Consider the following 25,099-nt stretch of genomic DNA (forward strand, 5'->3'; position numbering starts at 1 on the left):
CTTCTGTATTGAAAAAATGCACACTTCTAAAGAGCTTGCACAATAGACTTGGCTTTTCCTATGTGGAGTATACATACTGTTCTATGCATGTAAAATCTCCCTTCTACGAGGACGCAGTGTGGGCATCGCCTTCCCAAACAAAACCCTGTGGGGACCCCAGAGAAATGTAGCACACAGCCCTTGTCCTGGAGGGGTGCAATGTGGTCCAGTTAGGGAGACGCAATCTAACTTGCAGACCGGAAGCAATTAGGAGGGCATATGTCGCAGAGGGCTGGATTGTATGAGATGGGCCAGGGGAGCGGGGTTCAAGGACTTAAGAGAGCTCAGTGGGGAACGTTTCCCACCCTCTTCTCACCTTAAATCTTGCTAAAGGCAAGGCGGATATTTCCCTTAACTTTCAAAGACGGGACAGTTATAATCCCCGCTCCCCACGGTCAACTGGAATATAGCCAGAGTTGAGGAAATAAGCAAATAGGAGACTCCCGAGTAACACAGATATTTATCATCAAGACAGACGCCCGAGCGTGTTTACCTTACTCCTAGGAGGCACCTGAGGAAGGTAGTAACTCTTTCTTCCTCTGCACAGAGTTCTTACCCAGTGGGTGCTGGTTTCCCAGGCTCGAGGCTTTGGCACAGCAGGGGTGGGGGGGGATGGGAGCTGCCAGCAGCCCCAGGCTGGACCTTTCCACGGTGTGGGATAGCGCGGAACCTCCGCCTGCCGACCCAGGTGTGTCTTTCTTACTTTTTGCAGACTTTAAGGAAGCAGAGAGAAACGCAGAATCGATGTTAGAAAATGGTTCAGATACTCTTGGGGGAGGGATGCTGAAAGAAGGAAGCAGCACCGTAAGTTACGAGGCTGGAGTTTTCCTTGCCTGCGGACAGGATTTGGGGAGAGGGACGCCCCCTTGGCCTGTCTGATGCTGTCTGTGCTGATGGGCCGCTGCTGCCCGCGTGGCTTCTGCTGGGGCTGGTTTCTCTTCGTGCTCTAAGTTTTGAGGCTTATTTTTAGAGACTAACTCTCGTTGGCAGGAGTTGAATACTTTTAGGGGGTTTTCTAGTTGCTCTTGGGCTGCTGGTTCATTAAGCAGAACCCTTACGTGTGGGGTCCCTCCCTGGAAGGTCCAGCCTGGTGCCCACCTCGCCTGGGCCCGGCTTTTTGGTGGGAAGGCCCCCGTGACCGGACCCCACGCTCCTGGCCAAGCGCTGCTCGCCTCCCCACGGGACACAAGTCTGTGTCCGCTTCTGCATGTCTAACCATGCTGCTCCCCACCCCCTGGCCTGCCCTCGCCTGTGTCCCCGAGACCCGCCACTTGCCTTAGAATCTGGACTCAGTTTCCCCTTTGGGTCCGCTCCCTTGTCTCCCTTATGTTGCTTAACTTTGCCTCCTCAAAGGGATTCCTTAAGGCTGGTGAGGGAGGGCCCATTCTCCCTGGTCTGATATAAACCATCAGGCTTCAGAGCTAGGTCAGAGCACAAAATTCAAAGAGAAGAACTTTATTCTGGTAACTAGGAGATTGTTGTATGGCTTTGGGGATGATATAGTGAAAACAGCAGTTTCTACGTTTTCTCACCAAATAGAGGTAATCAGAAGCTTTAGTCACTCTGCAAACACTCAGGGAGGGGCTAAGGCCAGGTGCCCGCCAGCAACCTGAGACAGTTGGCGGGACAAAGGGCTGTGATGACATCATTTCGCCCACGGGTGGGAGGACCCAGGAGGCTGGCCTGGGGAGGACAGATTCGGGTTTGCAGAGGCTCTTTCTCCCCACTAAAAAAAAAAAAAAAAGTTTTACTTTAAATTAAATTACTTAATTATAATATATTATCATTAATAAACATATTAAACGATGTCTGCTTAATAAGTTATGATTTACTGCATTGACTTTTTTCTTGATTTGGTTTTTGATCATGCAGCATTGCTATGGCTCAGTACACAGAAGATCAGCAAAGGTGTAGGCGAAGGATTGTCCTTCCCACAGTCCACCTCCCTCCCCTGCTCACAGCCACTTTACCAGTTTCTTTCTTTTTTTTTTATTTTTAAAATATTTATTTATTTTTTTTAGAAAGTTTTTTTTTTTTTTTCAACGCTTATTTATTTTTGGGACAGAGAGAGACAGAGCATGAACGGGGGAGGGGCAGAGAGAGAGGGAGACACAGAATCGGAAACAGGCTCCAGGCTCTGAGCCATCAGCCCAGAGCCTGATGCGGGGCTCGAACTCCTGGACCGCGAGATCGTGACCTGGCTGAAGTCGGACGCTTAACCGACTGCGCCACCCAGGCGCCCCAAATATTTATTTATTTTTGAAAGAGATTGTGTGCAAGCGGAGGAGGGGCAGAGAGAGAGGGAGACACAGGATCGGAAGCAGGCTCCAGGCTCTGAGCCATCAGCACAGAGCCCAACGCGGGGCTGGAACTCTTGAACCTTGAGATAGTGACCTGAGCGGAAGTCGGCCGCTCAACCAACTGAACCACCCAGGCGCCCCTTAGAGTTTCTTATATATCCTTTCGGAGACATTTTATGCACGTTATACAAGGAGATATATATATATCTCCTTCTTCTGTGTACCCAAATGATGGTCTGTTTGGACTTTCTTTAATGTAGTGATCTATCCAAGAGATGCATTTCCACACATAAAACTCTTGCTTGTTCTGTTTTGATGGTTGCTGTACTGTTGTTCTCTTGTGCGGTCGGCCCATCACCGATGTGCACCGTCTCCTGCTGATGGAGAGTTAGGTGGTTTCTAGCCACATTGCAGTGAATGCCCCTGTGGGCTCATCATTTGTCTCTTCGCCCACGCGTGAGACATCTCTCCCCTGCATGCCTAAAGGAGGAACTGTTGGGTCGAAGCGTTCGTGCATGTTACAGTTTGATAGGTGCCTCCGTTGCACATTTACAGAAAAAGTTGCAAAGTGTTCAGGAGTTGCATACACCCCGTTCAGTTCCCCCCGTTGTAAGATAGACATCGCACGGCATCAGGGTGTATTCGTCACGAGTAAGAAACTGACATTGGTGTGCCTTACTCTTAGCCAACCCAGACTATTTGAATTCAGAGGAGGAACTTTCTTCTACTGGATTCTGTTCTGGGATCCAGTCCAGGATCCTGCATTGTATTGTGTTGTTAGGTCTCATTCTCTGGTCTGTGACAGTTTCTCGGACTTATTTTCTGCGACCTTGAGGCAGTTTTTGAAGGAGTACTGCCCTGGTCCTCTGTAGAAAGTCTGCGTTTTCTGATGTTTTCTCCTGATGAGCCTGGGTCAAGGGTCTGGGGGAGGAAGACCACAGAACTGACGGGCACTTGTCACCCCATCCTGCCAGCGGGTGCGTGATGTCCACAGGACTTCTCACCGATACTAGGCTTGACTGTCTGTCTCTGCCCCATTTTAACTGCATCTCCTGGAGCGAGATGAGCATCTTTTCGTGTGTGAATACCCCCAGGGGAGTTGTCCAGGGTGGGTGGGCCAGGATCAGCTTGAAAGGTATGGGGTTCAGGAGTGGGTGTAGACCCAAGTCCCTGGGGATCTTCTGGGGGGCGGCTGGTGGGGGAAGAGCAGCCCCTGAAGGAGACAGAGGTGCAGGCCTCGGCCAAATCAGGAAAGCCCTCCAGCCTGGGAAGAGGAGGACAGGAAGTGGGACGTGGTCTTAGTGGGGTTGTGGCTGAGGGAGGAGTGAGGCCGGGGCAGGGGGATGGAGAGGAGGCGGGGGCTGTACCTGGGCACTTTTTAGAAGAGAAGCAGGGGGACGGAGGGTCCGAGCACCCAGGCAAAGGGAAGAGAGGTGTTCATTTGGACATGTTGATAAGGAAAGATTTGAGGGGAGAGCAGAGTCCCCGGGGAGATGGCCGGGCATGCAGACGCCAGGGTGGCCACACTCAGAGGGTTAAATGAAGTTGAGCCAGAGAAGGCTTCCTTCGGAACGGAGGGCAGGCGGACCGACGCCTGGGAGTTCGGATGGGAGGTTCAGGGAGTCAGGTCAGCCGGGGGAGGGGGGTGGTCAGAGGTGCAGGGCGCCCCCACTGTGGGAAGGAGGGGAGTCCCCTCGAGAATCCACAGGTGGGGAATCTGGGCCGCCCAGCTGGGAGGTGGGTGTCTTCATTTCCTATGGCTGCTGTAACAAAGTACCCTAAGCTGGGGCGGGGGGCGGGGAGGGGGCTGCTGAAAGAACACAAATCCATTATCTGCCAGCTCTGGAGATCAGAAGTCCAAAATGGATGTCACTGGGTTAAAATCAAGGTGTAGCGTTCCTTCTGGAGGCTCTAGGGGACACTCCATGCTTGCCTTTCCCAGCTTCCAGAGACACCTGCGTTTCTTGGCTCGTGACCCCTTGCTCCTGTTCCAAAGCCAGTGGGGGAGCAGCCCCTGTCTCCTCAGGCCCTCCTGCCTCCCTCTTCTGGGGGCCTTGTCTATGCTTGAATCTTCCTGCCTTCTGGCAGTGACACGTCTGTGTCACTGTGGGCAAGTGACCCCTCCCTGGTCCTTACTCCGCTTCCCTGTACGTCATTAGAATGAGCGCTTGTATTGTAACGGTCATGCCCAGTGCTCTGAGCACATCCTCATGCACCCCTCTGAGGGCTGGGTACTATCAGCCCATTTTCCAGATGAGGACACCGAGGCACAGAGCGGTGAAGCAACTCTCCCGAATTCACCAAGCCTAGAAGGGGCAGAGTTGGGGGTTTGAGCCACGGGAGCTTAGTTCCAGAGTTTTCGGCTCTTACACATCCCGCCTGCCTTTGAATTCCATCATCTGGATTTTCTTTTGGGCTTTTACGTTCCCCTCTCCATGCCGCACGCACCTGCTTACATCATTCCGAGTCAGCAAGCCGGGCTGCAGTCCGTGCCGTTTCTAGTGACCCGCGGGAGATGGCTGGTGCCTCCCCACTCTTGTGAATGACTTGGGGGGTACATGCAGGCGTTTCTGGAAACCGTGTGATGGTATCTTGGGCGCGAGGCCCACTGCACCGTCTCTGAGCTCGGTGGTCGCGGCCTCAGATTCTCCACCAGGTCAGTTCCTGGTTGGAGTCTGCGGTGAAGCCTGTTATGTCCTGTACTCTTGCGCCACGAGACCTGAACGCCGGGCACCGTCTCTCTGTCCTCCTCCCCTGCTTCTGGACCTGCCTGTTGGTCCTCTCAGCAGAAAGGGATGGGGGTGGGAAGGGCAAATGACCCGAGACTCCTTCAGCCCCTCATCTGCCAAGAGTGCCCATCCCTTCGGTCCTCCCTGGTGATAAACGAGCCCCGAGGAGGGAGGTGCCAGCCAAGGTGTGACTTGTCCTGTCCCCACGCGTCCCCTTTCCTGTCCCCACGCGTCAGCACCAGTTGCTGACATTTATGGTCTCTTGGGGGTACAGGATGGAGCCTCTGAGTTTTCTTGACACCATGAAAAAAAGAGAGAGGGTCATTTCTGGAGAGTCGATGAGTCATCATCCGGTTACCCCGTAGTGAGCATGGACTGACAGGTGTTTCTGAGTGGGGGGTGGTGGCAGTGCGGAGCCTGCTCACGGGTCCTCCAGATGTCGGACGGGTGCTACAGTCACAGGACGAACCCCTCCCTCTCTTCGGTAACCCCAGCCAGAACCAGGAGTGGGCGTTGGCACAAACCAGGGGCACCTTCGCAGAGCAGGTCAGCCCTGACCTTCATCAGTGGCATCAGCTTCCATCAAGGAATAGGAATGAGCCCATCTTGACGTTCAGAGACCGTGGCTTCTTTTTTTTCCTCTCTGATTCAATCTTGTTCGTGTCTGCCTGCCTCCCCACTTCCTTTGCCACCCACGTCTCGACTCGATCTCCTGCCTTGACATCCCCGGGGTGCCCCGTTGAGAAACACCCCCCTCCCCAGGAATCCTGGAGGAAATGAAGGGTTTCAGACCCAGTCAAATGATTCCAATTCTGGGGCGTGTTTGGTGCCACTTTGGCCAAAGCCTCGTGTGAACCAGGAGACCATCTGTTACCGAGGCTTGTCATTAGATAAGCATCTTCCTGCAAAAAACGTCCTCAGCTTCCGGGTGGAGGTGTTAGGGTAAGACCCTCAATGATGGCTGCTTCCAAATGTTCATGCCGGGATGCGATCTTATTTTCCCTTTTTCCTGGATGGGTCTTATTTTCTCTCCCCATTTGTTGTTGAAGTGTCAGGATGACCAGCTTGTCCTGTGCTCCCCGTGTGAGCACCAGAATCCCGTATCCAGAGGAACCCCTCCATCTCAGGCGCACTGGGGTGGAGGGTCACCCCGCACAGCACCCGTGACCTTGTGAGCCTCGTTCTAGATGCTAGGGATGCAGATTTGAAGGCATTTCAGTGCTTGCCCTTACAAGGCCCACAGACTGATCAGGAAGAGAGACCAGTAAAGAGAAGTGCTCTGTGACAAATAGAGCAGAGTGCTTCTGTGTCCCCCATTGTTCTGGGTGCTTTTCACAAGTGGATTCATTCAGGGGCACCTGGGTGGCTCGGTCGGTTGAGCGTCCGACTTCGGCTCAGATGTTGATATCATAGGTCATGAGTTCGAGCCCCACGGCCGGCTCTGTGCTGACTGCTCAGAACCGGGAGCCTGTCTTCGGATTCTGTGTCTCCCCGCCTCTCTCTGCCCCTCCCCCACTCATTCTCTTGTCTCTCCCGGTCTCAAAAATAAATAAACATTAAAAAAAAAAATTTTTTTTTTTAAAGTGGATTCATTTAATCTTCCCAAGAGCCTTAAGAAACTACCAGTGTCCCCATTTTACGGATGGGATCAATGAGGCACTAAAGTCATGCCCTGAGGCATGCCATTTGGCCAGAGGCAGTCCGGCTATAGACCCTGCACCCTTGATTTCCGCACTGTGTAGGTTTAATTCTCCCCTCGGAAGGCCAGAGATCGCTTCTTGGGGGAGGTGGTGCACAAGCTGGGGTGTGACAGATGAGAGGAATTTGCAGCCCATCGGGAAGGAAGGAAACCGAGGGCAGTGGAAAGAGCATGCCCAGGGCATGTCTGGGGATATCTAAGCGAGGCTGCAGACGCATAAAAATGTGCAGGGGCTCCTGGGTGGCTCAGTCGGTTGAGTGTCTGACTTTGGCTCAGGTCGTGATCTCCCAGTTCATGAGTTCAAGCCCCGCATGGGGCTCTGTGCTGACAGCGTGGAGCCTGCCTCAGATCCTCTGTACCCCCGCCTCTGCCCTTCCCCCCGCCCATTAACAGTCACCCCTGTTTCCTCCCAGCGCCCTCCTTCCAGCTCCTGGCCTGCCCTGATTTTCTGGGTCTGGATATACCTGTTCTGGGTGTTTTATGTCAATGGACTCCTACCCTATGTGGTCTGTGCGCCTGGCTTTCCCCCCCCACCCCGCGGCATCGCGTTGTCGAGATTCACCCGGCGATCTCTTGGGGCCAGCTTTGCGGTGGGAAGGCCCGTCTGCCGGTCGTCTCCAGACTTCCCGGGGTCAGCCCTTACCCTTGGACTTGAGGATGCCGCGCAGACCGCGGCCGGGCTCAGCTCCGCCAACACCGAACGCGCGGCTCTGCGGGAACAGAGCGAGGAGGACCTGAAGGCCCGAAGTAGGTCCCACCAGGGTGTTCCAGAGAGTTCTGAGCCCGGTCAGGCCGAACGTAAAGGAGCAGGAGGTCTCTCTGGGTTTGTTCCCGTGTCCCGAGGCTTCAGGACCAGTTCATTATCAGCTCAGGATGTGAGGATCGCTGGGCTCGGCGGGCCTGGCTTCTCTCCAGGATGCTGAGGGCCTTTTCCTTCTCTTTCAGCAGAGCAGGTATTAAAGAGCCGAGGCTGAGCTGCTCTGAGACTCCGAGGGGAAGGGGCCTTTGCCTTTCCCCGCGCGGGTGTGGAGGCAGCTGGCCGACCCGGCCCAGCCCCGTGAGGTCCCGTACATATGAAGCTGCAGAACAACACTGTATCTTGGGGAGGTTCTGACCTCTTCCCATCACAAGAAGGAAGAGCTTCCTGGAGATCTGCCTTTGGCTGATATTAAGGTCCTGAACCCTGCCCCCCATCCTTATTAAAGAAGCAGATCGCTTTGCATCGCAAAGTCGCCAGTGACAAAACGAGTTGGAATCCATAATAGGCAGGCCTTTTGTCGCCTCGTCCTGAGTGTGTGGTGCGAGCGGCTGCAGAAAATGCATCTTTTTACACGTGTGAGGGAAGCAGAGCGTTCAAATAATGTCGGCCCCCCTGTTTTTCTTTTCACGTGTCATTTGGGGGTCAGGTGTGCAAAACAAGGCTGCTGATTGTGTCTGTGTCTCCCTGGGAGGTGTTGGGTGAGGTCAGAAGCATTCCAGGGTCTAGGGGCGTCTGGGGGGCTCAGTCGGTTGAGTGTCCGACTTCAGATCAGGTCATGATCTGGTGTGTGAGTTCGAGCCCCACATCAGGCTCTGTGCCTGCAGTTCAGAGCCTGGAGCCTGCTTCGGATTCTGTGTCTCCCTCTCTCTCTACCCGTCTTCCGCGATTGCTGTGTGTGTGTCTCTCTCTCTCTCTCTGTCAAAAATAAACAATAATAATAATAATAATAATAATAATAATAATAAAGAAGTCCTCCGCAGTCTGGTGGGTGCAGGTTCAAACCATAGTTCGATGCACTCTGTCTGTGTGACTTTGGACAAGCAGCTTCGCCTCTGTGGGCCCCAGTTTATTTCGTGTGTGAGTTGGGATGACGATAACAGTAATTCCTGAGTCAGCGGGACCACGTGGGGTGACGAGTAAGGGTGTGAATTACGGAGGCGGCTGCAGTACCGAGAGCCCCTTATAGTTCCCGTTATAGTTCATCGTAATGCGGTGCTGGGTGAATGCGAATTCACATCTTAGTGTGAACCTGGGGTGGGGGGGTGGGGAGTAGGTGACAGATAGCAGGTTTTGCTCAGACCAGGACCTCTGGGTTCAGAGATTCCCAAATAGGGTTCAAACAGCCTGGTTATCTGGTACCCTTAGCATCGTTCACTTGCTGGCTGGGGGAGAATCCTGAAGGTTCAAGACTCCAGTGCCGGAGGGAGTGGGCGCCAGCCAGTCCAATCCTGGTTGGCCCCTTTAGGCAGAGGGGAGGGCTCCCTGGGCTGATCACTTTCCCTCTGCCCACCTCCCTTGGTTGTGACTCACCAGATGAAACCATGAGAGGCTGGGCATAATACGGACCTAAGGGACCCCAGGACTCAGTCAGTAAAAGGTTAAAATTCGTTCAGACAGTTGCATTCATGACAGCAAGGAGAGGGGAAACACATTTTGGGACTACTGAATGAATAAATGTCAGTGGTTTGGAAAACTCATTGGCCCCCCAAATACCTCATTGCCCACCTCTCTCTCCCTTTCTCAGTGGGGACTTAGGGGAGTGAAAATTGGTTTGGGGGGTGGGGGAGAGGTTAAAAAAAAAGTCTTAGGTAGTACGGTGCTGTGTGGCCCTCCCAAACTCAACCCTATCCAACGAAATCTTATTTCTTAGTATTTAATTTCTCTTGTTAGGTAGAAATTAAATTATATTTAAATTCATTAATTAAATTTAAATGTAATTTAATTTTTTCCTTGGGGGTGAGGAGGGGGTTAGGCAGCTATAATGAAAACAAGATTGAGAAATCATGTTCTAAACCAGGGTTTGATGAATGAGCTACTCCCAGACTCATTCCTGTAAGCCCAGGAATAAGTATCCGTTATATACCCCTCCCTGCCCATTTAAGAGAGAATCTCTCAGGGCGCCTGGGTGGCGCAGTCGGTTAAGCGTCCGACTTCAGCCAGGTCACGATCTCGCGGTCCGTGAGTTCGAGCCCCGCGTCGGGCCCTGGGCTGATGGCTCAGAGCCTGGAGCCTGTTTCCGATTCTGTGTCTCCCTCTCTCTCTGCCCCTCCCCCGTTCATGCTCTGTCTCTCTCTGTCCCAAAAATAAATAAACGTTGAAAAAAAAAAATTAAAAAAAAAAAATTAAAAAAAAAAAAAAAGAGAATCTCTCATGGAGGAAATCCGTTGAGACTGCGAACAAGGGGAATTTTCAGCTAGGGACCCCAAAAGTCCAAGTGGCACATTTACAGGTGATAAAGTGGGGGCTGGGATGGTGCAGTCAGTCACGGGCCAATTTCTAGGTTCAAGTCCAGGCCTTTTTGTGTTAGAAATGCCTCCGTGTGCCTCAGACACACGTCCTTTTCCTTTTCTGTGACCCGTGGCCACAATGGGCTGCGTGACATTGGGCCCCAGCGCAGCATGGAAACGCAGGGCCCCGCTTCCCAAAGTCTTCAGAATTTCAAGTTGGGGACAGCAGAGGATCAGGCTGAGCGCGGTCCCCCGGGTGTCGGGCCCCCCGGGGCTGCCACACTCCGGTGACATTTTCCAGTGACATTTTCCGTGTCTGAACAATGGGTTTGGAATGCCTTTGTGGATTTAAAGTCGCTGATGATGACGGAGCCCTTCTGAGGTGGGGCAAACAGAGCTCCCCAGCCCCGAGCGTTTCCTGGATGCGTGGAAGGTGGTGGAAGGTGGATGGAGAATTGCCCTCAACGTGTCCTTTTCAATGGGCGGTCAAGAAAAGCCACTCTCAGGGGCCTAATCACAAAGTTAAACAAGTGGGGAGGCAGGGAGGAGACCCCCTCGGCTTTTCCTTTATTCCCTCCCCCGCCCAGGCTCCTGGTAACGATGGCAACCTGGGATCCGCAGCCGCCTCCCTGGCCTCCCTGGCCGCCTAAGGGATTCTCAAGGCTGTGCTTTTATGTGGCAGCACTGTGGCTTTGCTCTTCTGTGAAACTCAGAGATGCCTTCCTGTGGGTCCCAGAGGGAGGAGTGCCGGAGTCAGATATGACTGTGGTAGCACCTCAGCACGTAGGGGGCCTTACTTACCTGGAGGGACGGGAGGGACGAAGGGTTCTCTGGTGACCGTGCAGTGCGTATGTGTGTGTGTGGTCTGTGTGTGTATCTGTCTTGTAGGTGTGTGTGTGTGTGTGTGTGTGTGTGTGGGAGTGAGAGAAGGCTGGCTGCCTTTTCAGAGTTTCATGTTGTGGAGTGAGGACCAGGAGGCGGAGGCCGGTTGAGCAGAGCTTTCTGGGGGGGCGGCTCGGCGGGCCTGCTGCCCCCCACCCCCACCCCCACCCCTGGGGGGGGAAACCAAATTACAAAGAAACAGGGGAATGTGGGGAGAAAAAGAAAAAGAAATAGGACTGAAGTGGCATTTCCTGGCCTGGGGCCTGGGGAGGGGAGGCCCTGGAATTTATTTAGAAAGCCTTCAAACCAGCTGGCTATGTTTTTGGATGTTTTTTTTTTTTTTTTTTTTTTTTTTTCCCCACTATTCTAGCCTGTTCTTGTACGTTTTCACGATTATAAGTGTTTATCATGTGGCTGTTTGACACAAAGTCAGTGTTCCCAAGAGACACTGTCCCGAAGTTCAGAAACTAGGATGTGGCCACCAGACCCATGATGCCCGGACAATTAAGCCGCCCAGCCTTGATTTCCAGAAGCGTTTTCTAGAAGCGCAGGCCCTTCTTCCTTCCTTTAGGGGAAAGTAGGCCCCCCCAACACCCCCACGTTCACCCTTGACCAGTTTCTGGCTGCCTTTTGTCACTTTGGGAGGAAGGGGCAGTGGTTTTGAAGCGGAGGGATTCGGGTTTCCGAGTTGAGTCGTTGTTTCCCGGCCGTTTGACCCAAACCTTTTCTGCACAATTTAGGGCCCCCCAAGGCCCCCCCCAGACCATAGTTTTCCCTCCCAGAGCAGCTCCCTTGCAGCCGGAGTGCTCGGTGCTATTTTAGGCTCTCTGTACAACCTGTGTTTTCGGCTCTTGTGGTTTTCTTCTATGACTCAGTTTTTAGAATAAACTGTGGAGGCAGCTCGGGGTCTGCCATTGCTGAGACGCGAAGGGACAGTGAGTCCTTGACCTTCAGCGAGGTCGGGAATTTCTCCAGAGCGCGCCCCCAGCCTCAGCCCCCTGGAGCCCATGCCGGGCCGGGAGCAGCTGCCGGCTGATCCTGGGGCTGATGCTTGTGTTCTGTCTCCCTTCTTCCTTCTGCTTTTCTGTTTCCCTGTGTCAGAGGAAACTGACAACATACCGTGACCACTTTTCACAAGGTTCCCATTTTTAAACCCTGGACCTGTTTTCACAGATGCCCCTGCCTTCCTGACTAGCTGTCCCCCCCCTGCCCCCCCACCAATAGACTTGAATGTAGCCGCCACCCACCGTTCCCTCCACCCACATGTAGGGACCTTCCACGGTTTGTTTCTTGCTTCTGTTACACACCAGCTTCAGCTACACTTCCTAGGGTTGGACCACTCCTCTATAACCTTCCATGGCTCCCCGTGTTCCATAGTCCTGCCGTCCTTGAGAAGCAGAAAGTGAGCCACATAGATAGTTGAAAATTTCTCGGCTGCTACATCTAAAAAAGTGCAAAGACACAGGTGAAATGGCTTGCAAGGACACGTTTTACTTAACTCCACCTAGCTAAAATATTGTTATTTCAACATAACCGTCCGTTTGAGAAATTAGGAATGAGATATTTCACGTCAGTGTTTTAAAATTTTTTGAAATCCGGGGTTTGTTTTATGTTGACATCATATCCTAAGTTGGATGCTAATATTTTGTGAGAAATGTTTGATCTAGATTCGGAGCTCCTTAAATTGGCTGTAGATAAAGTCGATTCACATAGCCGAGGGGTCCTTCGGGAAGGTGGAAAAGCTTCCATAAGTTTTCCAATAATTGCATTGCGTATTAGATGTTTTTTTTAAGTTTATTTACTTATTTTGAGAGAGACAGCATGTGTGGGAGGGGCAGAGAGAGAGAGAGAGAGAGAAGGAGAGAAAGAGAGAGAGAGAGAAGGAGAGAGGGAACCCCAAGCAGTTTCCACACTGTCACTGCAAGGGGCTCGAACCCATGAAACCATGAGATCATGACCTGAGCCGAAATCAAGAGCTGGACGCCTAACCGACTGAGCCACCCAGGTGCTCCTGCCTATTAGATTCTAAATTTAAATCGCTTTAAACTTGAAATGCAATTTAAAAATTCAGCTCCCGGGTCACACCAGCCACATTCTGAGAGTCCAGCAGCTTTGGGGGGGGGGTGCGTGGGGAGCTGCTGGATGGCCATATTGGACAACCCAGATGGAGAACATTTCCATTCTTCCAGAGGGTTCCATCGGGCAGACATCTACAGTTAAGCCCCAACACCTCCATAGGACTTTCAAATTTTCAACAATCCGGCCCCAACACTGACTTTGTTTTACACGGATTCACTTTCCCTTGCCTCTGTCTCTGCTTTGGAACCCCCTCCCCTCTCTTCCCCCAGAGAAATGTCCTCTTTTGGTCGCAGCTCAAAGGCTGAGCTTCCTCGAAGGAGCCTCCCCTTCTCCCTGTGGCAGAGTTAATTGCTGCTTCTGCTTCCCACGGGTTCTAGAAGACAAGGCAGAGTGCAGGGGATCTCTTGCACACCGCTCTCCAGCCCATTTCCCCATTTCTCCTGAGACAGGTTTCAATGGATCTTCTAAGGCTGCCTTAGCCCTGCCCCTTTAGAAAAACAGAGCCACACAAAGGGCGGCACTGTGTCCTTCTCCAGCTGCCCTGGGGCCGCTGAGCACGGGGCTTCAGACAGGAATGCACTCTGGGTACAGGCCACGTAATTCTAGGCGGGCATCAGCTCTGCGAGGTGGCGGCGGGGGTGGGGGCACCCTTTCTTTGCCCTCACAAAAGGAAATATGTGCCTGGCTTCTCTGATTACTCCTTTCTCAAAATGGGAGCCGTGTGTGTGTGTGTGTGTGTGTGTGTGTGTGTGTGTGTGTGTGTGTGTGTGTTTACTTTTTAAAAACCGTAACAGGGCCCCTGCGTGGCTCAGTCGGTTAAGCGTTTCACTCTTGATTTCAGCTCAGGTCATGATCTCACTCACGGTTTTGTGAGTTCGAGCCCCGTGTGGGGCTCTGCATGCTGCCCGCACACCGAACCTGCTTGGGATTCTTTCTCTCCCTTTCACTCTCCCTCTCTCTGTCCCTCCCCTGCTCTCTCTCGCTCCGTCTCTCTCAAAATAAAGAAACTGAAAAAGAGAAACCTGTAACTTACCAACAGACAAGCGCACACACCTTAATTGTATCGCTTGGATTTTCACATAGTGTTCATACCATGTGATCACCCCCCAGAATGAAGAACAAGACCAGCCCCTGAGAAGACTCCCCCCACCCGGCCCACCCCTTCCAGCCTCCACCCCCCCCCCTCACCCCTGCAGGATTCACGGCTTTCCTGACTTCTGGCCCCTGTGACTCCTCTCGCCTGCTTCTGAACTGTATTAAAATGCTATCACACGGTGTGCATTTCTGGCTTCCTTCACGCAGACACTCCATTGGTGATAGGTTGTGGTTGAGTTTGAACGCCTGGGTCTTTTCTGGCTCCTGAAACCCCATCCGTAAAAACCACAGTGGGTAAAAAAAGAAGGCGCTAGATGTGAAAGGCGGGCCACCGTTGGGCAGGAGTTTGAAGGGGGAAGAAAAAAGCTTCGGCTCCATTTGGGGGTGATGTGTGCTTGGAGTTTTCTAGGTGCTAATGATTTGGCGTGGTGATTTTTTTTCCCTTTTAGCCTTATTTGGGGAATCCCTCGTTCAGGTGATAGTTCTTGGGTCGTGGAAGGACGTTAATTAACTCCCTTTCTGGCTTTTGGACGAGGCTGGACACAAGCCATTTCCTCATTTTCTGCCTGGTGGGGATTGGAAGATTCGGGGGGAAGGGGGTGGGGGAGGGAGAGAGGGAGAGGTGTCACTCACGTTTCTGATCTGGTGTCTTCTGTTTTGCTTTAGGTAACATGTCTGTTCCGGGATCCTATCAGGCGGCCGCAGGGCCTTCCTCGGTGCCGTCCGCACCCCCGTCCTATGAAGAGACAGTGGCGGTTAACAGTTACTTCCCCGTGCCTCCTGCCCCTGTGCCAGGGCCGACCACGGGGCTGGTGACGGGCCCAGACGGGAAGGGCATGAATCCCCCCGCGTACTACACCCAGCCAGTGCCCGTCCCCAACGCCAACGCAAGTACGTGCCGCCTCCCACGCCCCCTCCCCTCTCCTTGGCCCTCCGCCCTGGCTTTGGGGACTCTGCAGGAAATCAGGGGAGCCACCGGAGTCCCTCAGCCTGAGTCTAAGTGAAATGCTGGTCAGCCCGCCTCTACCCCCTGTCCTGGAATTTTCCATCTAGGCCTCTGGGTTCCGCATCTGTGGGGCTCCTGTCGTTTCCCTGATAAAGTACTGTTTATGAACTTTCCCACGTCCGCCACAAACCAGTCCTTTGGCGCTGACTGCAGAGGCACACGGCAATCCTGGGCAAAGTGGGGGTGGGGGGGTGGGGGGTTTGCTTGTAAGGGTCCCCTCCCTGCCCGCTGAGGCTCAAACCTCTGCCCCGAGGCCGGGGCTGGAGTAGGAGAGGGAGCAGAAAGCCAGGAGTTAGGAACTGGTGAGCCGACCCTGTCCCAGCCCGCCCGCCTGGCTTCCCGGCCTTCCAGCAATTTCTTCATGGCCTTGCCCTCTGGGCCTTCCTGCTGCCCAGGTGTGCCCAGGCACACAGCTGATTCAGTATCGCAAGCCACTCGGGAGGAGATCACCAGCTCCGAGAAAGGGCTGTGAGTCAGACTGCCTGGGCTCACCCGATGGCCTCGGGCCTCAGTTTCCCCACCTGTAAAACTGGGCTCATCAAGTGCCTACATCAGTGGTTGTTGAGATAAAAATAAAATTCTATGAGTAATCATTTGATAAAAGGGAGCCAGTGTTGACGTGCTCGAGCAACTTTGACCCGTTCAGCTGGAAGAGAGCGAGGTGACTTTAGACAGTTTCACATCACGCTCTGATCAATAATTCATTCTTGCACCAAGTTAAAAAAAAAAAAAAAAAAGATTTTTAACACAGCTCACATGTGAGCGTTAGCAGACGCTTACATACTCCTTTTCTGGAAGGAGCGGCTTTCTGGGACTTTCGAGGAGTATTAGGTTCTGTGAGCTTGGACGACAGTTAATTTCCCCTCCTGCCTGGATTACAGAAATGGCGTTCCAGCTGGAACAGAAGGTAGTCACTTTGAGAGGAACACGAGTTTGCACAGCTTTGCCAAAAACCAAAACCATTTTGAGTGCCAAGGCCTTCACGATTTATGTCACTCGAGGCTCACCTCTGGTGACTGTGAACGCCTGTACGTGTTCTTTACATAGTTTTCTCGTTTTAGCACGAGTTTATGTACTTGGGCCACGGGCACCTCGATTCCCTGGGCTTGCCCCAGAGTCTGGGCCGGCGTTCCCAGCCCAGCGATGAGGCGGGAAACTCCTGCCTTATCGCTGGCCGTTGGACTTCGTCAGGAGCCCCGTGTGAAAAGACGAAACTATTTATCGAGGGTTCACCGCGCCCGCGACACGGCGTGGGGTTCCTTCCCCCCTTCCCCCCCGCCCCCCCTTATCTCACGTAACCCTGGCAACAACCGTTACTTCATGTTTTCAGATAAAAGCGTTGCTGAGATACGATTCCCGTACCGTAAAGCTCACTCTTTTTAAAGTGTACAGAACTCAGGGGTTTCAGTAAAGTCGCAGACTTGTGCGACCCTCAGCGCTAATTCCAGAACATTTCCAGAAAGAAAGCCCGTACCCGTGAGCTGTCCCTCCCCGTCCCCCGGCCCCTGGCAACCCCTAATCCGTGGGTGAAGAAAATTGAGGCGAAACCCCATCGTATCACTGTTTCTGGAATCAGCCATCCGCAGACCACCTTCGTAGAGCTACTTAGGGAGCTTAAAGAGCCTTTTGGGGACCCTGCCCCAGTCTTGCTGAATCAGCCTGTGTTGGGCAAGGTGGGAAGTGCCGGGGTGGTGGGGGGGGGGGGGGGGGTGGGCAGCAAGCTTGCTACATGTTTCCAAGTTTGAAAGCTCGGTCGGGGCTGAGCCGCAAACGGCTGCAGGAACTTCTCCCCACCCCACCCGCCATGTGGGGATGAGGGGGGGTTGAGAGCCCGTCGCAGGATGATGCTGGAAAGACGCCACGTGTTGTAAAACACACGTAACGTACAATTCGTCATCGTAAAGCGCTTCTCAGCGTGAGGTTGAGTGGCGTTAAGCACGTTCACATTCTCAACACGGCATCACCGCCATCCCTTTCTAGAACTTTGAAACCTCACAGAACTTGAAACCCTAAACTTGCCGAACAGCAGCTACGCGTGCCCTTCCCCCACCCCTGTCCCAGCCCCCAGCGTCCGTGGCCTTCCACCGTGAAGTGGATGGTTCTAGGTGCCTCGTCCACGAGAAATCACGCAGTATTTGTCCCGTGGCTGGTTGATTTCACACCGTGTAATGGCCTTAAAGTTCATCCGTGTTCTAGCGCGGATCAGAATGTCCTTTTTTTCCTGTTTTTTTTTTTTTTTTAATTTTTCATTTATTTTTGAGAGAGAGAGAGAGAGAGAGAGAGACAGGGTAAGTTGGGGAGGGGCAGAGAGAGAGAGAGAGAGAGAGAGAGAGAGAATCCCAAGCAGCAGCACAGCCTGACACGGGGCTCGCACTCACAAAACCGTGCGATCAGGACCTGAACCTTCAACCAAGAGTCGGCCACCTGACCGACTGCGCCACCCAGGCGCCCCAGGATGTCGCTCGAAGGCCGAGTGAGATCTAATGTCTAGAGAGGTCCCTTCGTGCTTCTCCATTTGCTCACTGGGGACGCTCGGGTGGCTCCGGTGTCCAAGTCCCTGCCCCCACCCCCCGGTTGTCCCGGTGGCCCCCCGCGTTCACCGGTCGCCTGTTCCTGTTCCCTCAGTTGCTGTGCAGACCGTCTACGTGCAGCAGCCAGTGTCCTTTTTCGACCGTCCAGTCCAGATGTGCTGCCCTTCGTGCAACAAGATGATCGTGACCCAGCTGTCCTATAACGCCGGTGCCCTCACCTGGCTCTCCTGCGGGAGCTTGTGCCTGCTGGGGTAAGTCCGGCGTGCTGGGCCCCCAGGCTCTCCCCCGGGGGTCCACCGCAGGAGGGTCAGCGGCACCCCTGCCCTCCGCACCCCCTCCCCCGACAGAAGTCGTCCCTAGTGGGGGAGCACCGCTCTCCAGCACATCACAGCTGGAAACTGCTGTCCCATCCGCCACGTCTGGCCCGCCTGCTCACACCCCTCCCGGGCAGACACAGCAGCCCCCTGCGTCTGGGCGGGGTGATACCCTTAGACATTTCTTTTTCTTTTCTTTTTTTTGTTTTAACGTTTATTTATTTTGAGAGAGACCGAGACCGAGCAGGAGGGGTAGGGGAGGGGCAGAGAGAGGGAGACACAGAATCCAAAGCAGGCTCCAGGCTCTAGGCTCTGAGCTGTCAGCACAGAGCCCGATGCGGGGCTTGAACTCGCAAACCGCGAGATCACGACCTGGGCCCAAGTCGGACGCTTAACCGACTGACTGCGCCGCCCAAGCGCCCCCGGAAAGGGAACTTCTGATGAGTGTCAGACTCTGCTGATCTTAGCTTTCAGACTGGGGCAGCTTTTCTGTCCCTCCCTCCTTTTCTGATTACATGCAGGGTTGTAGGGTTGTGGGGTCAAGTCCTGCCTCAGTACTGGGTGCCTGTGGGCGAGTGACTTCACCTCTCTGCTCCGTTTCCCTCTTCTGAAAACTGGAGGTGATAACGCTCCCCGCCCCTGCCCCCAGGGGTTGTTGGGGATAGAATAGGTGAATGTGTGCATCCCGCAGCTTGGAGCTGTGTCTGTGTGCTAAGACCCTGGCGAGGGTGGTGAGGGTTAGCTCCAAGGCACTGGCTGACCCTATTTGAACTTGGGTAACCTTAGACCATAGGGGGAATTTTTTTTCATGAGATTATTTCCTCACCAGGCGGTATCCTGTTTCTGCTTTGTGTAAGCCGGTGTCTTCCTGTAAATTGTTGATTTTTTTTTATTGAATGATAATTGACAGACATTATTAGATCAGTTTCAGGCATACAAGATAGTGATTCAGTGTTTTCATACATTATGAAATGATCACCACGGTAGGTCTAGTTCCCGACCATCTGTCACCGACCAAAGTGATTACAATAATGTTGATTACGCTGCCTGTCCTGTGCGTTGTGAAATGCCGATTTTTAACGACATTTGGGCAAACATTGCCTGTGGGGGTGTTTTCTGTTACCAACCAGCTCTCCAACCCCAGCTGTGATTCAATTCAGTTCTGACACTTGAGTACCTGCAGTTAGCACAGACCCCACAGCTTAAGGACCCAGTCCCATAGACTGCGCCCCAGTAGGGATGTGAGTCACAAATCTCGGGCCGTCCATCCTTCTGACCCCGACCAGCTATAAATGGGGTGTCCCACTATCCCTTTAGATTTGATCATTTGCTAGAACTCACAGAACTATTTGCTGTTGGCTCACAGAACTCAGGAAGGCACTGTACTTAACATTTACCAGTTTGTCATGAAGGGTACATACAAATGAACAGCAGGTACGTGAAGAGATCCCTAGAGTGAGGTCCAGAAGGGTCCCGGGTGCAGGAGCCGCTGTCCCCGTGGAGTTGGGGTGCACCACTCCCCTGGCCCATGGATGTGTTCAATCCGGAAGCTCTCCAAATAGATTGTTCAAGGGTTTTTACAGCCCCAGCCCCTACCTATCCCCTCCTGAGTTCTAACCTAGGAAGCCCAGCAGCCCCATCCTGAGGCAGGAACCCTGCCCTGGTCTCCTTGTTAGCATAAAAGCAGGTGTGACTGAAAGGGGATTGTTTTGCATGACAGAAGGCGCTCCGGTCACTCCGGAAATTCCTAGAGTTTTGGAGCTCCTTGCCAGGAACTGGGGACAAAGACCAACTGTTATTTCTTATTATCCCACAGGCTATCTGAAGGTCCTGCCTGTGTGCACTGATAACAGATGACGTAGGTTAAGAGCCGTTCTTTGGGGGATTCTGATTGGTTGCAGCCTCTCCATATGGAAGAGTGATCAGTCTAGACAGGGGTCAGCAAACTTTAGCCTTGGGGCCGAATCCAGCCCGTTTTAAGTTCTAGTGGGACAAACACCCCCCCCCATTTGTTTACAGATTGTATCTATGGCTGTTTTCAGGCCACGATGGCAGGACGGCCCAAAATATGTGCCGTCGGGCCCTTTACAAAACAAGTTCGCTGGCCCCAGTCTGAGACTTTGAAAGATGCCCAGATGAGCCAGGATTTGGAGATACACCCAGGACAGTCTGTCTGAGATAGCAGCCTTGGCGTTGGTTGGTGTATTAGTGCCCTGGGGCCACCATTGCCAACAACCACAAACCCGTTGTCTTAAAACAATAAAAACGTGTCCTCTCACAATTTTGGCGGCCGGAGGTTCAACATCAAGTGTCGTGCTCCCTCTGAGGACCCTCAGGGCAGAATCCTTCCTTGTCCGGTGGCCCAGGTGGCCCTCGGCTCCTGGCCGCACGACGTCAGTCTCTGCCTGCGTCTTCACCCTGTCCCTCCCTGCGTCTCTGTGTCCCTCTCCTCTGTCTTCTTGCAAGGACGTCGGTCACTGAGTTTAGGGAGCCCACCTCGATAATCCGGGATGATCCCATCTTGAGATCATCAGTGACACCTGCGAAGGCCCTTGTTCCAAGGAAGGTGACAGCCGTAGGTTCTGGGGGGGTTAGGACGTCGACGGATCCACCCCCCCCCCCCCCCCGTCCCGAACCGAAACCCTGACGGCATGCTCTGCGTGTGGCTCTTCGTGTTCTTCCAGGTGCGTGGCAGGCTGCTGCTTCATTCCCTTCTGCGTGGACGCCCTACAGGACGTGGACCACTACTGCCCCAACTGCAAAGCTCTCCTGGGGACCTACAAGCGCTTGTAGGACTCGGCCAGACCCGGAGGGAGCCGCGCGCCGCAGGAAGTGCTCTCCGACTCGTACCCAGTCCCGCCCCTGGTGGGGGTTCCACCTTGCCGGCCTCGTCTCCCCAGGGGCTTCACCTTCGTGTCTTCTTTTGGGGGCAAAAAAAATACATTGCCAACGCAACCCACCTCCAGAACCCCAGACGTTGCTGCTTGGCGTCGTGCACAGGACACGCAAAGACGTTCACCTTGAGTGCTGGTTCAAGGGCCTCCCGCCTGCCGTGACCCCAAGTCACCCCGTCCAACTGTGACCGTTGCCCCGTCCAAGTATCTTCTGGTGATTGGCCGGTGGCTGCCTCGGGGGCCTTTCCGGGGGACAGTCTCAAACCGAGAAGCCACACGTTGCCTTATTTTTTGAGACCGTTCTGGCCCAGATACCGAATACGGCTGACCCAGCCTTTTGAGTGCTTGCCTTCAGGCTCATCTGTGTCCGCCCCCCCCCCCCCCACCGCCCCCCTTGTGGCAACAAAAGTCTTGCCTTATAAACTAAGGGCTTGGCTCTCAGAGTCTGTAACGGCGGGCTTTTCATTAGCACACCGATTCACTTTAATTTCTTCATTCCTTCTTAAGTGCAAGGAGGACCTACTCACACCCGCCAGACACACATCCGTGAGGTCAGAAATGCATGCTGAAAACGTAGGGCCGGATCCACCCGTGGATCTGGTTTCCCTCAGCTGCTTTCCATGAAGGGCTTTTTTTTTTATTCTTGGAGAGGAATTGTTTGTATTAACCGCTCTTATGACCTCCTTTTGGTCTTAAACGCCTTGGGACCTCATTTTGAAAGGAGGGATTTATAGAACCATTTTTCTTAACCGCACGACTGTCACCACGTTCCCATTTGCCAGTGCACTTTCTGTCTCTCTTTTTTTGTTTTTGGTCCTTAACGGAAAAAGTAATGGATAATTTCATCCACCGCTTCTCCTTGGGTTTAGCGTGGTTCTTAAAAACCTCTATAATGGCGCTCTTACAGAGGGACCCCATTTGGGTTCCCAGTGGTTAGAAAGGCCAAGGAAGAGCAGTTTCAGCACATCCCGGTACCACGGTGCTGGAGAGCTTGGGGACCTGACTGTTGCAAGGGAATCTAAATTCTGACTTTATTTTTCAGAGATACGGTTTGTTGTAGGACGTCGGAAGACATGATTTCTGGGGCTCAATCGGCAAACCAGAGTTCTCGGTTGGCTGTTGTGTCATCTTCGAAATCAAGATAAAGCTGGGGTCCGGCTTTCAAGAGTCCCCGTTTTGATACTGAATATGCACAGGGCGTGCATGTGAACGATATGTAGAAATCAAGCCTAGGGCTTGAACAAAAATCTGTATATTGGCTGAAAATCCTAGCTGTAACCATTGATTCAGCTTATACATTGGATGTTCTGAAAGTAATTATTTTTGCAACGATTTATGGATACTACATAGTACTTTGGTGTTATCTGCTTTTACAGAATAAAGTCTTTGGTTTACTCGGTGAACTATTTGTCCATTCTTAACGGTGTAAAGAAAGGTCTCGTGTTGCGTTTCCAGCCGTTGCCACAAAGAACCTTTATTTGGTCCCTAACGGTAGAAAAATCCTTCATGATAAACAAACGTCAGGCTTGCTGAATATCCCTCCACTTCAGGACGACCAGGGCGGAGCTGGGCGCATTGGTAGTGAGTCAGAATTGAATGTTAGGCTGTTGGAACTCACTAGGCATCATCTCTGGCAGGAAACCATAGCTTTCAGGTTTTAATGAAATGCACAGAAGACAGCTGTCCTCATTCATTCTCCAAACAACACATGCTTTGTTCATTGATCAGGGTGGTTGTGAGTTGCGAGAAAAGAGGGGCATTGTAACTCGCCAGGAATATGAATGTCCTCCCCCCTTGTCCTACCTGGTCGCCGAGCCTCGTTTCGGAAGGCACGGGAAAATGACGGCATCTCGGCGTGGCTTACGTTGTCGTTTAAACCCTAACCTAAACGGTCCTGAAAAATCGCCACCGACCTCCTCTCGATCGCATGGTCTCATTGGGCAAGATGGGGGCCGGGCGGATGGTGGTACAGAACTGGTCTCAAGCTGGGATTAATTACATATGCAGGGTCCGCAAGACAAGAGCCCTGTTTCAGGGACCAGAAGACGTACACTCTGTGGCACTGAAACTGACATCAGATGCCTGGAGTAGGAAGCATTCATGGGTCACTCCTTTGTGTTGGTCCGAGCGCGGGCGCACTCATACATGTTTACAAATTACAAGGCTCTTTTGTGTGGCCAGTGTTTGTCGGGGACGTTGGGAGTTGAGTGTGTCGCCAACGCTGAACCACATCCAATGAACGAAAGAGCTTTATGTCTACTAGGACCTCAAGAATTTTACCGATTTCAGACGCCAAGCGGCTGTCTGTCTCATATACCGTTCATCCATCTGGGAGAGGTGGCCTAATACATCAGTGTTGGTTGGCGTCTTGTAAACAAAAAAGTATTCAGGGATGGCACCTATTTAAGCCAGCTGGAAGCCCATGACTTTTCCTGGCCGACCGCAGCACCGCCCACAAAAATGTTTTCCCTGGGATAACTGGTTTCCCAATTTCTAAATTTTTTTTTTCAACGTTTATTTATTTTTGGGACAGAGAGAGACAGGGCATGAACGGGGGAGGGGCAGAGAGAGAGGGAGACACAGAATCGGAAACAGGCTCCAGGCGCTGAGCCATCAGCCCAGAACCTGACGCGGGGCTCGAACTCCCGGACCGCGAGATCGTGACCTGGCTGAAGTCGGACGCTTAACCGACTGCGCCACCCAGGAGCCCCTGGTTTCCTAATTTCTAATGTGAGAGCACCTCTCCGGGACGCCGAACGATTCGTAAATGTGGCTTCATACACTCATGCGCAGTTTGGCCTCGGTTTTCTCCCTGGCGGCAGCCTCTTTCGTGTTCAGGATGTTAAAATCCTTCTCTGAGTTTCTGGGCTCGAGGATCTCTGTTAGGAGTAAATGTAGACGTTGGAATTTTACTTGCAAAGTTCTGATTTGCATTTGGGATCCTATTAAAGTTATCTCCTGCATTGATGACTCAACTGTTCTCCAAAGAGTCGTCTGTTTTTTATAGATACAGGAGAGGATTGTAACTAGACCCAGCAAGGTGATGAAAGAGAAACCAGTTTGTGTGTGTGTGTGTGTGTGTGTGTGTGTGTTTCCAGCCTAAGAATTTTAAAGAAACAAGATTCTGAGGGTCAGATTTAAACACACACACACACACACACACACAGAAAACTACAGCTCACAGCCAAGTGTATCGCCTAGTGCATTTAACTAACTTTGGGGACTATTCTCTGCAGTATTAGGAAAATGTTCACGCGTTTACTTTATTTCCCTTTTAAATAAGCTACTTGAGATCAGTTTTAGGTTCACGGCCAAACGGAGCGGAGAGGACAGAGCTCTCTCATACACCCCTGCCCTCACACACAGCCTCTCCCCCCCGCCGCCGCAGGGGCTATATTGGTTAGAACTGATGAACTTAGGGGTTTGGACACATGTGTGATGATAGGCATCCACCGTTATAGCATCATACTGAGTAGTTTGCTCTGCCCTAAAAATCCTCTGTGTTCTGTCTGTTCTTCTTCCCTCCCTCCCCGTTAACCCCTGGCAACCACTAATCCTTCTACTGTCTCCGTAGTTTTGCCTTTTCCAGAATGTCTCAGAGTGGGAGCCGTCCAGCGTGAAGCCTTTTCAGATTGGCTTCCTCCACTTAGCATGACGCATTTAAGTTTCCTCCGCATCTCCCTGTGGCTTGAGAGCTCATTGGCTTTGAGTGCTGAGTGGTATTCCATTGTGCGGATGTACTACGCAGCCAAGGAGATCCAAACAAGCCTCTTAGGGCGCCGCGGCGTCTCCCAGGTGATGCACCTTTTCCCAGATAGGCCGTATCGGTGTAGGGGTCTTGGATCCGGGGCCTTGTGCAGCTCGGGTACCAAGCGCAGCCCAGCCTGGGAAGAGGGAGCAGTGGGCCCAGCACGGCCCTGCCAACATTGCTTGGCGGCGACTGTTTTTTAAGCTAAAATCCACCTGCCATTAAGGTGTCTGATGCGGCAACATTTGGCACATCCACGGTGCCGCGCAAACGTCACCGCTAGCAAATTCTGAAACTTCGGCGGCGGCCCAACGCAAAACACCACGCCCTCTGCCTCTTCTCCCGGCACCCGGCAGCCTCCCATTTGCCTTCCGTTTCTCTGGATTTACCTAGTTTGGAGAGTTCGTGTAAAGGCGCCTCCGTGATCCGCGGCCTTCCGTGGCTGGCTGCTTTCACCCGGCGGCCCGGTTTTGAGGTTCGTCCGCGTTGTCGCGTGAATCCGTGCTTCGGCCACGGTGTGGCCATATTCCACATTTTGTCAGTCCCGTAGTCTGTTGACAGACATTCGAGTCGTTT

The 25,099-nt window shown here is 52.8% G+C and overlaps 1 protein-coding gene across 1 annotated transcript in view; it reads left to right on the forward strand.

Moving 5' to 3' along the window:
- The window catches only part of LITAF (lipopolysaccharide induced TNF factor), a 28,025-nt gene extending 5,847 nt beyond the window's left edge, over window positions 1–22,178 (forward strand). The window contains exons 2-4 of the mRNA XM_045462423.1: window positions 14,697–14,921; window positions 17,662–17,818; window positions 20,566–22,178. Of these exons, the coding sequence (XP_045318379.1) occupies window positions 14,702–14,921; window positions 17,662–17,818; window positions 20,566–20,674 (486 nt within the window). The 5' untranslated portion in view covers window positions 14,697–14,701 and the 3' untranslated portion in view covers window positions 20,675–22,178. The remainder of the gene's footprint in view (window positions 1–14,696; window positions 14,922–17,661; window positions 17,819–20,565) is intronic.
- The last annotated feature ends 2,921 nt before the right edge of the window (window positions 22,179–25,099 follow it).

Source organism: Leopardus geoffroyi, chromosome E3 (genome assembly GCF_018350155.1).
Source record: "Leopardus geoffroyi isolate Oge1 chromosome E3, O.geoffroyi_Oge1_pat1.0, whole genome shotgun sequence".
Taxonomy (NCBI): Eukaryota; Metazoa; Chordata; class Mammalia; order Carnivora; family Felidae; genus Leopardus; species Leopardus geoffroyi.